General features: G+C 44.6%; 1 protein-coding gene and 1 non-coding gene across 3 annotated transcripts; one reads left to right on the plus strand and one right to left on the minus strand.

The window, feature by feature from the left end:
* Window positions 1–567: 567 nt before the first annotated feature.
* RPS6KL1 (ribosomal protein S6 kinase like 1) lies at window positions 568–14,380 on the minus strand. Of its 2 annotated transcripts, XM_075282291.1 has the most exons (11): window positions 14,179–14,378; window positions 3,617–3,874; window positions 3,402–3,526; window positions 3,107–3,199; window positions 2,961–3,008; window positions 2,030–2,162; window positions 1,701–1,946; window positions 1,530–1,619; window positions 1,368–1,450; window positions 1,201–1,296; window positions 568–915 (listed from the first exon to the last, which is right to left on the minus strand). In XM_075282291.1, exons 2-11 carry the CDS (start codon window positions 3,831–3,833, stop codon window positions 808–810), a joined length of 1,239 nt encoding a protein of 412 aa, XP_075138392.1. In that variant the 5' UTR covers window positions 3,834–3,874; window positions 14,179–14,378; the 3' UTR covers window positions 568–807. The 2 variants fall into 2 exon arrangements, with proteins under 2 accessions (XP_075138392.1, XP_075138391.1); XM_075282290.1 differs by having other exon boundaries at window positions 3,402–3,874; window positions 14,179–14,380.
* LOC142214746 (U6 spliceosomal RNA) lies at window positions 11,681–11,788 on the plus strand. The gene has a single exon (XR_012717310.1). It is a non-coding gene; the product is annotated as a U6 spliceosomal RNA (small nuclear RNA).
* Window positions 14,381–16,007: the final 1,627 nt, after the last annotated feature.

Below are 16,007 nucleotides of genomic sequence, written 5' to 3' on the forward strand. Positions count from 1 at the left end.
ATCCACACAACAGATAGAGGAAGAAAGAGAAGAGCTTTATGCCTCCAAACATTGCGGAAACGCAGCTTTTTTGTTGTAGATTTTCCTTCTGTATTTTAAGCCGGTCTGGAGTGGATTGATATAAGAGCTCTCTTTTATATATCACATTCCTTTTGTAGCCACTCTTGGCTTTGGCTAAAAAAAAAAAAAAAAAAAACACGCCGCAAAATCTGCAACAAAAGCTGTGTTTCTGCAACATGGGGCCTTAGCCTAAAGCATTCAGCCTGCAGCCTTTGGCTGAACTGCTCCCAGCTGAGCTGTGGACTCTTTGTGATGTCATTACAGGTTTTTCAGGCCTTCTATCCATGGAGACTGCACTGCAGTTTCTGGCTTATGCTCCTCACCAGTGTGTGAACAATCCCTCACAGTTTGATAAGCACTTGTCTAGCATATAAGACTGTGCCATCTTGTAGTCTCTGCTTTGAGGTTATTTTTTAATAATCAGTGGAGAGACTTCTTTTTTGTCCATATTTTCTGGTCTGGTAGTTATCACCTCTTTACAGACCCAGTTTTCATCATTAACACACACACACACAGTGGTTGAAATTTGTTTGTTTATTGATCAAGTGACGGCCTGATAACTGGCTAGGACTCTGCTGTGCTGGCCTGGTAACTTACTATAAGATTGCATTGATGGCCTAGTAAGTATCTGTGGCAGCCTGGTACTTGTCGTGACATTGTTGTGCCCTTTTACATACTGGCTTGAATTTGTGCATTATATGCCATTCACGGTTGGTGTCAACATGCAGCCTCTTGCTCCTCAGCTCTTCATAGCAGCTTGTTCCACTGAATGTCACTGAAGAATGGGTGGGACTTGATCCTTTGTGCTCCCCCAGAACCAGCGCCAAGCCGTTTGTCTGCATCATAAGTGAGCAGCTGAAATAAGTCAAAATTTGGTTATCGACAATGTTATAGAAGACTTCTTCACTGTCTTAACATAATCCTGGACACAAGAGCCTAATGGAACTACAAAGCTCTGAGGTAGAGGACATAATATCAAAGATAAAGTCTGTGACAGAGGGTATCACAGCCTTTGATCTGCAGTTAGTTGATCACTTGTGTGTAGCCTACACTCACAAATCAGACTACACAGAGATGTTAATACAGTAACCTTGACATTGTGACAGATGGCAGTATTTCTTCTCATACAGTAGATCATACCTCTCTCAGTAGCGACACTGCATTCACACTGAGATGTTCTGGGAAGGGAATTTTCATCTGACTGCCAACTCCTGACATCAGGGTCTTGTAGAGAGGCTGTGGAGACACAGAAATGAGTCATCCTGTCCAAGCAACCAAGTACTAGAGAGAAGCAGCCACGTTCTTACCTGCCCTGTCATCATCTCATACAGGAGTGCTCCGAGGCTCCACCAGTCACATGCCTCATTCACTGATCCCACCCCCAAGACCTCTGCAAAGGAAGAAAACACTCAGGGACTCTGTATACATCAGGGGCAATCTTTGGTACAAAGGAAGTAACAGGAGCTTACCTGGTGCCACATACAGCTGCTCTGCTGCTTCAGGACAACAGGTGTGATCAACCTCACGCCACTGGCCAAAGTATGTCAGGAGCACTTCACCTGTAGAGAGAGAAAAGGAACATTAGCCTCAGATTCCACATTATTGCTGCTCAGAGGACACCTGAATAAACTTTATCTCACCTTTGTCTCCCAGAAGCACATTTCGAGGATTTAGATCTTTGCAGAGGACCCCTTCCTGGTGAAGTGTTTCTAGTGCTAGTATCAGCTGTGCACCCCAAAGCCTAACCTGTGACTCTTGCACTGCATGGTCTGTGTCATGTGAATTCAGGTGGCCAAAACGGCTGTGTGTTTGGGTCACTACATTGGGGTTACTGGAGTTTGCAACCTGAGCCTGGTATTTCCTGAGATGTCCCCACAGACGTCCTCCTGCAAGAATGGAGCAGAAATACAAAGATATAGAACACATGTAACTGGTGTGGAAAATGCTTCAATGTCGTGAGCTGTCTGACCTGGAATGTGCTGCAGTTGGAGATAAAGAGAATCTTCCCCAACATAAAACTTCTGCAGCTGGACCATGTATGGAACGCTCTGTGGAATAACTGTGACTGCTCCATGGCCACAACGCCCCGACTTCATCAGAGACTACAAAGAAAACAAACTGGCCACAATCAGGGACATCTGGTGGAATATGTGCCATCTCTGTGACTGGGCACATGCCAGCAGTTCTGCTACATTTACATGGCATAAAAAAAAATACAGCATGCACTTTTGGTAGGTCTATGTTGTTACTGCCACAAGTTGGCACATGCTGATTGGCTCTTTTCAGCGGAGTATTCATTGTAGGGTCACCTGCTGCGGTTTCAGTGCTGAAACGGCGGTAAGATGGGGAATCTTTCACCAACTCCAATTAAAAGCAATGGTTGATTAATGATTTGTGGTTTCCCATGCTGATTCTGCTGCATTGTTCATTTTGTAATCAGTGTGAATAAATCTTTGCGTGAGCCCTTAAGGGCTCGTTCACATCTGCGCCCAGTCTCCGTTCATACAGGTTTCCGTTTCCTGCACAAAACAGAGCAGGAGACAGAAAGCTGCAGGACTCTTTCAAACTGATTCATTTGAGCGTTTTATGCTCCCCGCCACGAAACCGGGTTTTTTAAACCGGACACAGAGTCGGACATGCAGTATTCTGTGTCCGGTTAAAAAAAAAAACTGTTTCGCAGCGGAGAGCATAAAACGCACACCAGCGCTCACGGCCGGACCCAGTCTGACAGCTTTCCGTCTTGTGCATGCAGAAGACGGAAAGCTCAAAACGAATGTATGTTCTTCTATCACAGATTTAGTGCCAACAATTACCTCTCTCTGCATCTCCCTGTGCTGCTGACAAAACCAGTCACATAATTCCACAAGCCTTTGTATGATGATTGAGCTACTGGATATTACCTTAAGAATAAACTTTGTTCCTGAGGACGGGTCATACACCAGCTGCACCTAACCCGTGGCAAGAGAAATGAACAGCTAAGAGGTGGACAGCGGACATACATTGTGCAGAATCAGCTAAGGTAGCACTGCATGCTCCAAACACATACCTTATCAATTATCTCTAGAACACGACAGCTTTTCAGGTTCTCCACCGCAGAACTCAGTACTCGGATTGGTCGGAACCTGAGGCTGCTGTAACCCTGAAACAGAAAATGTAGAGTAGGGATTTACTCATATGCAAGTAATGTAGCAGCAAGATCACATTACTCTAGGACAGTCTCCAACTTCAAGTCTATCAGGCTTCAGGTGAGGTAATACTTGTACAGTAGATATTTCTTGAGATTTTCCTTGTAAAGTATGAGTCCTCACTATCGTTATTGGGGTTAGCGCTCATGTTCTCACCTCTGCTGCACCAGTCACATTTCCCAGAGGCCTTTGCAGGTGGCAGTTGAAGATTTCTTCAGCTCGTTTTAAGTACTGTGAGATCTTGCGTTTAACAGCCTCGCGCCTCTCTCTACTTGGGTCAACTAGTGGAGAAGAGGAAAGAATGAAGACAAGACGCTTGTTGATGAAGATGTCACGTGACAAATATGCAGGAAAGACTCCAAAGCTCTGACCTGTCACTCCACTCAGAAGCAGCTCCACTCCATGCTTGTAGTGACTGAAAGCGGCTTCATACTCCTCATTAGCATCCCGCTCTTGTGCCACATGCAGCTGTTTGGCAGCATCCACCAGGTAATCACGTTTGAATGGGATCTTTGAACTTGGTGTTTGTTCAGTGACCTCTGTGAATCCAATGCGATATTGACAACACAGTTCACGGTCACTGCTCATTGCCCCCCAGAATGTGGCGGACTGAGGAAGGTCAAGCAACCCTGCAAGAGGACAATTATAAAAAGAAAAGTAGAAAGAATCGTTGATTATGTTGTTAATCTATTCTCCTTTAGTTATATATATATATATATATATATATATATATGTGTGTGTAAATAAAATATTTTATACTGCACAGTAGGGTCCCCCACACAGTATTTTATGCTCCACAGTAGGGCCCCTCAATCCACCCCACACACCTAAAGAGTATTATACTTACCTGAAGTCCTACAAAGAGCAGAAGCGCATCCTCCTTCTTCTTCTGACTTCAAGTACTGATGACTCATGTCATCGCGCTTGCGTTAGGGCAGAGGTCACACTCTGCAGTCCGTGTAGCCCGCGGTCGTGCGGACTGCTGCCTGCACTGACAGCTTTCAGCACTATGTGCTGGATTCCCCGCTAGTGAGCAATATAGGTGACAGTGCGCCCTCTCTGGCACGCGTGCCATAGGTTCACCAACATCGATGTAGGCCATCCTGCAAGAAGTTAAGTATATTCCCTGTCGTCAGGCGGAATTTTTAATCAGCCAAAAATACTGCTATATGCTCAGAGGAGACCCAGGGGAAACTAGTGGTAGCAGTGACAGACGTGGTTCCAGCGCTACTGGTATTGCAGTCATCTGTTTTGTGGGATTTGTTTTCTACATTTCCAAACAACAAATACAGGGTGGCCATAAAATAACCTCAGGTGTTTGGAGTCGTGTGCAGGCTGACCCAATGGACGGAATTGCCTGAAAATTTGTATGTGTACTAATCAAGGCATGGGGAAACGGATGGCATGAAAAAATTTTAAAAAAAATTTAATACGAAAACTCCCCACCAGGGGATAATGTGGCACTGTACAGTGAGCGTGTGATGCAAAACTCGTCTGTCGATACTTGGGGATGTCCCATTTGGACCACTGACTAGCATGACTGTTCAATGTGGCCGCCATCATGCATGGTGAGCATGGTCATCCTATGCAGAACGTGCTCGACGCTTGCGTGTAACGTCTCTGGTGAGATGCTGCGCACTTCCAATGTGATGCGGTCTTTGAGGTCAGGCAGGGTTTTGACATTCCCCTGATAAACACGCTCCTTCATGTGTCCCCACAACCAGAAATCACAAGGAGTGAGATCCGGAGAGCGCGGTGGCCACGCTGTAGGGAATGAGCGGCTTGAAATCCTGTCATCAGGAAAATGTGCATGAAGAGCGTTCTTCACAGGATTTACGATATGAGGAGGGGCTCCATCCTGCATGAAGGTGATCGTCTGCAGACACTGCCACTGTTGGAGTTGGGGAACGACCACTGTTTCCAGCATTGTCCGGTACCTCGCTGCTGTGATGGAACAGGTGGCAACCCCAGTTGGGCCCAAATCTTCGAAAAAGAACGGTCCAATCATGAACGATGAGGTGAACCCACACCAAACGGTCACCTTGGGCGAATGCAGCGGAACCTCCTTGAGCGCACGCGGGTTTTCGGTTGCCAATATGCGACAGTTCTGTGTGTTGACCCTTCCATTCAGGTAAAAATACGCTTCGTTGCTCCACAGGATATTCCATGGCCAATTGGTATCCACTTCCACTCTGGCCAGAAACATTAATGCAAATGTCATGCGGGTGTCATTGTCACGAGGAAGCAGTTGGTGATGATTTTTAGGTTTTTTTTGTTTTGTTTTTTTTTCATGCCGTCCGTTTCCCCATGCCTTGATTAGCGCACATACAAATTTTCAGGCAATTCCGTACATTGGGTCAGCCTGTACACGACTCCAAACACCTGAGGTTATATTATGGTCACCCTGTACATAGAAATGTGCAAGATCAGCAAGCAGAAAATAGCTCTGACCGTGTAAGAACAAATTTGGGAATTACATTGCTCTATACTCTCATGAAAAATCAGCAGCAGCTTATTTGGCACAATAGACTTGGCATTAGGAATGGCAGGGTAAGCAAGCAAGACAGCCCTACTCCCCCCCCCCCCCCCCCCGATATTTTTTGTAGGCAGGCCACACCCACACCTAGCACAAGGTCATTGTTATCATCATCACCACCACCGACTCCTACTTAGGAAGGTTTTCATCGATCCAGCACCTTTAAGGTGAGAATCCAAAATCTTTAGTTCACATATTTAAAATCCTATCGGTACATAGAGGCATAAGATATTTTATCAATCATATTACTCTTACTCATGGCTAAATCTTAGAATTTGTAAAACCACTCATTAAATCGCAACATAACTCAGCTTACGTATGTGACATCATTCTTTCACCATTTACTCTTTATGTGATGTTCTGATACATAAATAGACTATCACAGCCATCTCAAAAACAGACATCATGTGCAAGTATAACTTGCACCAGAGATAAAGCCTCCAATCACTATATGAATGCTAATCTTCCTCCTCTACGCTGTGAGTCATTCATAAAGGAATGTTAGTCCCGGAAACATCAATATACGCCCAGCCATCAGGCAGAACTGTAATTTTACTCACATCTGATCAAGTTGCTGACAGTGCAGTCATTATCATACCACTTATTGGATTCCATTTCTCTAGCAAAGCTGTCCCTGCTTTATATCACCATGAGTTGGAGAGTGTGGGCCATTCCTTGGATAAGTGAATGTGGGAAAAGGTGCAATTGACCATCGATGCATGGAGCAACATATATGGACAAGGGTAAATTATGGCTTTCGCATCCTACTGGATCACCATCATCACCCTGGGTTTATGCAAGAGAAACCAGAGGAGGATGAAAAACTGGGTCATGGTCATTGTGGTGAAGTATCTGGGTTTCCTAAACCTGAAGAGGAGTAGGAAGGCTTTTCATTGGATGCACAGCCTTGATATGTTATAGACAGGGGAGAAGGTTGACCCATTTCTTGTTTTAACATGATGATGATGACCACCACCACGTTGGCCTGGAAAACAAACTATGACACGCCACTGGGTCCATGCACACACTTGCATGCAAGGCAGACTGTATGCTTCACTGCTTACACATTCACAAGTGTATTATTAGTATAAAGCAGAGGGTTGAGCATTGGATTGACGTATTTTTAGACCCTCGCAAAATGGGGGAATTGTTCCCTGTCTCCTAAAAGGAAGGCAAAACTGGCATATTATCATAATAGGCTATATATCCATCTTGCCACGGCTTTTAAGGAGACCGCTGCAAGTGCCAGTTGCATGTCTGCACAGGTGGCCTCTTCCCGCTCCCACTCCCCATCACTCAGTCAGTGCTCCACCACCTTTGACAGTGCCACAGCTTCAAGTACCAGGAGGCAAAGCAGCAGCATTAGGAGCCAGTATCTGGAACATAATGATCCAAAAACCTTTCACCTTGCAACGCCAACCAGACCCACAGTAGGTAACTGACGCGCACCTATATTCCAGAAGATCATTTTAACCCCTTCGAATTCTGGGCCAATAGACCAGAGCAGTGGAAAAAGCTTGCTCAGCTTGCCATGGGAGTTTTATCTTCTCCAGCCTTAAAGTGTAATGGCTGAAAGGGTTTCAGCGGTGCCTGTGGCATTGTAACACCTAGGCAGACCAAACTGTCCACAAGCGAGGAAAACATTTTTTTGTCGAAATAACTCAGGTATATATCTGCCATTGACTGTCTCTGACTCTGCATCATGTTCCATTTACTGTACCGCTGATACTGCCCGTTACTCCTAAAATTGTGGACATCATCTCCTGCGGCCTGGTCCATCACATTATTCCATATTGTAGTGCCTATCATTTTATTACAGCTGTCACCACTTACGCTTGGTTCACATTTGCGCTTGTTGCCTGTTTAGGAATTCCATCTCCAATTCCGCATGAAAAAGGCGGAGAGAAAGGTTCTTCAAACAGGACTTTTTGCTCCGCATCTTTCAGGCAGAAACCCACCAGACTCCATTATAGACTATGGGGTCTGCAGGTTTCCACGCGTAACTACTTTTTAAGCCTGATTGAGTTTCCATTTTTCAGGTCCCCAAGCGGACTCGAAGAACTGAAATCCAAGCGCAGGTGTGAACCTTAGTGTACATGGCTTTTTTTATATGGATTTAGTTAATTCTTCATCACGTTTCAACTGGCAGGCACACTGACAGTGTACCAAAATGTATTTATTTTTTCTACAAATTCTGTAATTGCCACTGTCACACTATTGGCATAATAACACCAAAATAAAACAAACAACCCCACCATTGCTTCTGTCCCCAAAAAGGGATGATTTTTTTGGAAAGTCACTTCATCAATTTTCAACCAGGCACCCTGCCACGAATATTTCTTAAAAACAACAGGTTAATTTTTATATAAAATTGCCACTGCCATGTGTGTCAAAAAAAACAAACCACAAGCAAGCACCTTTCCCTAAAACTGAGGTCTAGTTCAAATCTGCATTCGGTATTCCGTTCAGACAGTCCACTTGGGGACCCCCCTAAGGGAAACCTATACCCATTAAAAAGCGGTTAGCTCTCAGGAGAGAAATTATAAGATTCTGTCCCGGTGGTATAGGTGTCCAGTGCTTCTTCATAGGATTTTTCCTGCAGTTTCAGACTTATGTTGGCGCTGTGGCTCCGCTAGGGGCACTATGCTGCACATTTGGTGGGATTGTGACGTTCTGCGCCCCTTCTGGGACGTGGTGTTTTCTTTGTATTCCAGGGTCAGTGGGCGCTCGGTGGCTGTTTCTCCCCAGCTGGCACTTCTGTCGGTCATCCCTGGCAGGTTGTCGGAGATTAAGAAGGACCTCCTGGGGCACTTTCTCATGGCCGCCAGGGCTGTTATTCCAAGACATTGGCGCAGCCCCACCCCTCCCTCTCTGCTTGAGTTCCTCCAGGAGTTCCTTCTTATTCAGCGGATGGAGACCGTGGTGGCGGAGGACTCTCCCGCTTATTCCAAATTTGAACTTCGGTGGCGTCCCTGGGTCCTGTTCCAGGAATCGTCTGCCTTCTCTACTGCTTTTGCATGAGTATGACATGGCCGTCTGTTTTCTTCTCCTTTCTCTTTCTTGCTTCTTTCTTCTTGCTTGTGGTTTCTTTGTCTTCGTCTTGTGTTTGTTGGTCTGTTTCTTGTCTACTCCTTATTCCCTTTCTTCTTTTTGTTGGGCTGTATTTGGTTTGTGCGGGGGGGGGGGGGGGGGGGGGGTCTTTTTGGCTTCCCAGCCCGCTGATTTCTATAGTGTTTCATTGTTGCTCGACTTTTTCCTTTTTGATTGTTTTGTATTTTATTGAAAAATCTTTAATAAAATCCGTTTAAGCATAAAAAGCGGTTAGCTAAGAAATCACTCGGACCCCATAGACTATATTGGGGTCCGTGTGTTTTCCTCGCGGTGTCCGCACGAATCATGCGGAGAGAAAAGTGCTGCGCGGAAAACACACAGACCCTATTATAGTCTATGGGGTCCGTGTGATTTCCTAGCTAACCGCTCTTTAATGCGTATAGGTTTCCGTTCGGGGGGGTCTCCAAGCGGACTCCCCTAACGGAATACCAAACGCAGATGTGAACCAGGACTAACTTTTTCAGCGTTTTAAATTTTAAACTGTATACAAGCAAGTGGCAGCGCAGTGTATGATTATACTAGGAGTTTGTAACCACTGCTTATCATCTGTTTTTGCACAGACACAAGTCCTTTCACTTTGACATAACGTTGGCTATGTTTGCCTAAGCGGTCTAGAAATGGGCTAGTCACCTAGGAGTCCTGACAGTGTCATACACTTTTTTTTTTTTCTACTTACTGTTCTAATAACAGTATAAACGTACAATAAGTACATGGATAAGGATTTAAAAAAAAAAAAAAAAAAGATCACATGTGGCTCTGGATACCGAAACAGAGAGAGGGACCCACCCAGAAGTGCGCCCAGTGGCAGGTCAGTGGGGCACAACTTTCCAGGAGCATTTGCTATTCACAGGATGACAGGAAGTCCATCAAACAGTACCATGTTTTGTAGAATGTTTCATAAGAATTCTTTAAAAAAGATGTCCATGCATCCATCCATCCATCTTAATATAATGGATAGGGTGCACAGCCAGGGGCATCAATCAAGAGTTTCTAAATCGCCGAAAGACAGTGACGAAGAAGGACGTCACATCACCACTTCAAATGCATATGCTCACTTTGAAAATCAGATGGTGGGGAAGTGAATGCAAGACATTTCGCAGCTGCACGGTAAGAGGAGGGTCTAGAGTTGTAGGTCCTTAGGAGAGAATCTAATCCTAGCCTCCCATCCATAGAATTGTGTTACACTATGTTTTAAAGCCAATCTCTGATTCATGACAAACGAATTCAACCTGAAACAAATCTCTGGACTGAACCAACCAAACAGGAATCTATCCCTAACAAAAATGCATGGCTTGTTACAAGACAACCATCAGATTACTGAGCTGTGAATGTAACATGCCTTGCTCCAATGTGTCTATCACATGAAAATAGACTAATTTTTTAAAGAGGACCTTTCACGTCCTCTGAGCACATGCGGTGTAATACACCGTTAGAAAGCCGACAGTGCGCTGAATTCAGCGCACTATCGGCTTTCCCGTTCTGTGCCCAGCTGAAGAGCTATTGGTGCCATTACCGTAGCTCTTCAGTGTCAGAAGGGGAGGGGCGTTCTTGACAGACTGTCACAAACGCCCTTCTGACAGCGAAGAGCTACGGTACTGCCACCGATAGCTTTTCACCAGGGGCACAGAACAGGAAAGCCGATAATGCGCTGAATACAACACACTGTCGGCTTTCTAGCAGTGCATTACAACACATGTGCCCAGAGGACATGAAAGGTCATCTTTAAAGGGATTCTATCATCGCACATTGGAATACCCTTTAAAAAGGCTATTCTAGTCCTACCTTTACTTTTTTGATTCTCCCTGCAGTTTCTTCATTATTTCGGTTTCTTCTCCTATGGTAATGAGCATCACAGAGCACCGGAAACATCCCCTCAGGGCTCCGAGCACCATTCCCCCCCCCCCCCCGCCAGTGCTCCGAGCACCATTCTGCTCCGCCCCCGTGTCATACATGTCCTCTGACACCGCGCAGTACCAATTTCAGGCATGCGCAATTGGCTCTGCCACTGTGGGTTCCGGCAGAGCCGACTGCACTCATTTGGTCAGTTAGTCCACCACATAATGGCCGTTCGGACATGCGCAGTTGGCTCTGCATGTCCGAGCAGCTGAAACTGGACAATCCTTTAAAGAAAAACTGTTTTAGTTGTCCACAACAACCAATCACAGCATTGTTTTTTTTTATTTATTTATTTTTTTAGTGCTTTTGAGAAAAGAAAGCTGTGATATGATTTGTTCCTGAGGGCAACTGCGAAAGTTTTTCTTCAACACAGTTTTTATAAATCTGCCCCATCGTGTCAGAAGAGCTTGGTCGTGTTTATGTGACTCGGTACTTGGCGACCCTACTTTGTAACTTCACAAGGTCTGCCATGTAAGGTTCCACCTTTCAATAATATCAATCACAGTTGTTTATGGAATATCTAGGAGGGAAGAAATTTCACAAACTGACCAGTTGCAATGGTGGCGTCCTACAGTACTACACTGTAATTCAGTAAGCTCCTTAGAATGACCCATTTCTTCATAAATGTTTGTAAACCCAAACTGTATGGCTAGGTGCTGGGTTTTCTATATCAGTGGCAATGAGGCTGAATGAAATAATGACTGATTAAGATGTATGGCCCAATACTGTTCTCCATATAGTATATTTGCAGATATACCTCAGCATGTCATTTTCAGTTGTAGTGGATATAATTCAGCATGTTATATGCACCGTTCAATAAAACACACACAGATCTAGCAGAAATTAATCCATGTGAGACATACACAACCAGCAGACAAAATTCGAAGAATTAGTGCTCGCTTCGGTAGCACGTACACTAAAATTGGAAGGATACAGAGAAGATTAGCATGGACCCTGCGCAATGGACGACGTGCAAATTCGTGAAGCGTTCCATAAAAAAAAATCTAAGAATCATAAAAACTGGTACCAATATGAGACTGGGGTGCCTAGAGTCCACCAGAAAAATTCATCCTGGGGTACCACTATGCAGCTAAATGCGAATATTACCTGACACTGGTTTGTAAAATCCTAAAATGGTGCCTAGCCATTTCCTATGAATGTTCCTGTCCTGGGGCCCTTCTAGTAGCCTGTTCTCTGGCTCTTGCCTTGGATTTGCTTTGTAAACTGGGGATATGTGTCCACAAAGCAATAGACCTCCGGCAGCTACTTGGTGATTGGGGCCCCCTGCAAAGTGAATGATAAAATAGGTCCCGGGAGGAAGGATACTTGTTGGCCTGACCATGCACCTAGATGTCCTCTCAGTCACCCATTGTGTCTACAGTATATAAATATAAACTGGGTACTTTCTTAAATAATCTACCGTTTATATTATACTGGCTTATAGTCTGGTTGAAATGCTGTGCGATGAGTGCACTGTGCCATGTCAGGGTGGGCTGTAAACCCAACTGTGGGCAAGTCCGAGGCCTGGCGTTACAGTTCAAAAACTACATTTGCAGCTACAGTACATACATTTTGGAGAAATATGCAGATGGTTTATTGGGGATATGCAGGTGCAGCAGAAAGAGATCAGATCATCATACACAGGTGCAAATATAGTTCAGCATGTTATACAGTTCAGAGAAATTGCAGGTGCAGCAGAACTAGCTGAAGGGTTTTCCGGGCAAAAATTATTTTAAAAAAAAGAAAAAAAAAAGGTCAATTAGTGCTATTAATGGGTTAATAAGTGCACTCAAATACCTTTAGCAGTGTTTTGAGTGATTTCTGTGTTTCTCTGGGAGCTCCTGGCATTTTCTGCATTTGCTTACATTTTGTAGCTTCCTGTTCGTTTATCCTACAACTACCATGATGCATTGCTCAGAGCAAACTCACATCACATCACCCTCTCACTCCTTCCCCCTCCCTTTCTCACTCCCACTTCCTGTTTCCCTAGCTTGACCACCCATTACTAGCCCTTTCTAACTAACTAACTCTGCCTGCCCCATCATACTTACTTGTCTTCCTGTCCAGATCTTCTGGGCACGGAAGATCACTGCTGGCACCTGCACAACAGAGATGGCACTCTGGCTCTATTGAGGATGTGTGGGAGGAAGACAGACATCAAGAAGAGGAGGAGCCGGTCCCCCTGAAGGAAGTGATGTTCTGTGGCCAGAAGATCCAGACAGGAAGACAGGCAAGTATGATGGGCTGGAGGGGTAGTATTGGTGAAGGTCCATTTCCAGAAACAGGGAAACAGAATGTCACCAGAAAATCTGAAAATGTCCCTGGGCAGTCACATGACTGCCCTAGTGATATGGGTAAATATACATTTTTGATAAAGTTAGTTAGAAGTTAGGCAAGGAAGAGGTTAAATATCATTTTATCCCAGACAAACCTTTTAAGTGAGCATACAAGAGGTGCAGCAGACTCTTATGCAGCATATTATGAAGTTTGGTGAGAAGACTGCACACATGCAGGTACAACAGATATAGATCAAAATGTCATAGGATGTTCAGAAACATACAACATACGTAGATACAACAGAAAATCTGCATGTGCACATTTGGTCAGCAAAAACAATTGATATTATCATTTGCAACCAGAATGGATGATCAGTCAGTCAGTGGGTATATTCAGACACTTCACCAATTCACTTGCAGTTCAGGGACAGGTGCAGCAGGAACACACTAAGGACTATGCATAGGGTAGGTACTGGGCTTTCACAGCTACAGCAATTTATGTTGACATTGTTTATTAAGCCTTGCTCTGCTATAACACCATATGATATGTCAACATAAATTGCTGTAGCAGTGAAAGCCCAGTACCTCATACACGGCCATAACATATATAAAGTTCAGTGTGTATATGCAGATCCAGTAACGTCATACACAGCAGATACAGCTCACAGAGTGGAATGTTTGTTATAAGAATATCTAAGATGGATCAATAGATCTGAATGGTGTTATACAGTGTATGCAAAATATGTCTAGTGCAAATCTGCCAAATGCGAAGAAATGGTTCCTATTTTGGGTCTTTGTGTAACACGACATATACCGATGCAGTAGGTCCAATTCTGAAGAACGTGTGCAGGATACAAAGCTCGTATACAAGCATTATATGCAGATGCAGCACAGATGATTCATTGTAGTTTATGCAGGTGCAACACACAGAGGCCACAGGCACAACTCAGGAGCATCAAACACAGAAAATGCAGAGAAAACTATTACATGAGTATACTGGCTAGTATGTTATATGCAGATGGAGCAGACACTACTCAATATCTCATACACACATGAAACATTAAAGTGTCACATCACACATTGATCTCGCTCACATACATCACACTTCTCTCACCTTCAGGATGGATTCAGCATGAAGCAGCTGCCGCACCCTTTGCTCTGTCTCTGCTGATCAGATGAATGATGTCAGACGTCATCCAATCAGCGGGCGGCTGCCTCATCACATCCTCAGTTACACGTCTCCTCCGCCTCCAGCTCCCCATCATCAGCAGCCGCTGCCTGAATCCAAGAACAGGAGACCATGAGCTGTGAAATGTACAGAGAATGCTTAAGATGGGTACTTTGGGCCATGTATTATATTATAGTAGAGGGTTCCATAGTGTGACTTCTCTTGCATTAGAGAGCTCCATAGTGTTTGTGCTCTTAGAGTAGATGAATCCATAATGTGACTGCTCTTACAGTAGAGAACTGCATAGTATGACCATTCTTACAATAGAGGGGTTCCATAGAGAGCTACCTATGGAATCTGGAGCCCTCTCCTGTGAGAGCTCCATAGTGTGACTGCTCTTACAGTAGAGAACTCCATAGTGTGACTGCTCTTACAGTAGAGAGCTCCATAGTGTGACTGCTCTTACAGTAGAGAACTCCATAGTGTGACTGCTCTTACAGTAGAGAGCTCCATAGTGTGACTGCTCTTACAGTAGAGAACTCCATAGTGTGACTGCTCTTACAGTAGACTGGTCCATAGTGTGACTGCTCTTACAGTAGAGAGCTTGATAGTGTGACTGCTCTTACAGTAGAGAGCTCCATAGTGTGACTGCTCTTACAGTAGAGAGCTCCATAGTGTGACTGCTCTTACAGTAGATGGCTCCATAGTGTGACTGCTCTTACAGTAGAGAGCTCCATAGTGTGACTGCTCTTACAGCAGAGAGCTCCATAGAGTGAATGCTCTTACAGTAGAGAGCTCCATAGTGTGACTGCTCTTACAGTAGAGAGCTCCATAGTGTGACTGCTCTTACAGAAGAAAGCTCCATAGTGTGACTGCTCTTACAGTAGAGCTCCATAGTGTGACTGCTCTTACAGTAGAGAGCTCCATAGTGTGACTGCTCTTACAGAAGAGAGCTCCATAGTGTGACTGCTCTTACAGTAGAGAGCTCCATAGTGTGACTGCTCTTACAGCAGAGAACTCCATAGTGTGACTGCTCTTACAGCAGAGAACTCCATAGTGTGACTGCTTTTACAGAAGAAAGCTCCATAGTGTGACTGCTCTTACAGTAGAGAGCTCCATAGTGTGACTGCTCTTACAGTAGAGAGCTCCATAGTGTGACTGCTCTTACAGTAGAAAGCTCCATAGTGTGACTGCTCTTGCATTAGAGAGCTCCATAGTGTGACTGCTCTTACAGTAGAGAGCTCCATAGTGTGACTGCTCTTACAGTAGAAAGCTCCATAGTGTGACTGCTCTTGCATTAGAGAGCTCCATAGTGTGACTGCTCTTACAGTAGAAAGCTCCATAGTGTGACTGCTCTTGCATTAGAGAGCTCCATAGTGTGACTGCTCTTACAGTAGATGGCTCCATAGTGTGACTGCTCTTACAGTAGAGCGCTCCATAGTGTGACTGCTCTTACAGTAGAGAACTGCATAGTATGGGGGTTCCATAATGTGAGTACTCTTAGAATAGAGCTACATAGTGTGCCTGGAGCACTCTACTGTGAGAGCTCTGCATAGTGTGTCTGCTCTTATAGTAGCAGGTTCCATAGCGTGACTTCTTTGACAGTACAGAGCTCTATAGTATGAACACTTTAACAGTAAACAGTCCCATAATGACTGTTCTTATAGTAGAAAGCTCCATAGTGTGAATACTCTTACAGTAGAGAGCTGCATAGTATGACGGTGTTTGCAGTAGAACAATGCGTCTGATTGGAAAACTGTTACCAATGCTGCACC

This window comes from Leptodactylus fuscus, chromosome 7, assembly GCF_031893055.1.
Source record: "Leptodactylus fuscus isolate aLepFus1 chromosome 7, aLepFus1.hap2, whole genome shotgun sequence".
Taxonomy (NCBI): Eukaryota; Metazoa; Chordata; class Amphibia; order Anura; family Leptodactylidae; genus Leptodactylus; species Leptodactylus fuscus.

Bases quoted from the DNA above. Each gene is read 5' to 3' on its own strand.
- RPS6KL1 (XM_075282290.1), bottom strand. From the start codon at position 3,833: ATGAGCAGTGACCGTGAACTGTGTTGTCAATATCGCATTGGATTCACA. The intron at 1,620-1,700 runs GTGAGATAAAGT...CTCTCTCTACAG, and splicing joins TGTGCTTCTGGGAGACAAAG to GTGAAGTGCTCCTGACATAC. The intron at 1,297-1,367 runs GTAAGAACGTGG...GTGTCTCCACAG, and splicing joins ATGAGATGATGACAGGGCAG to CCTCTCTACAAGACCCTGAT.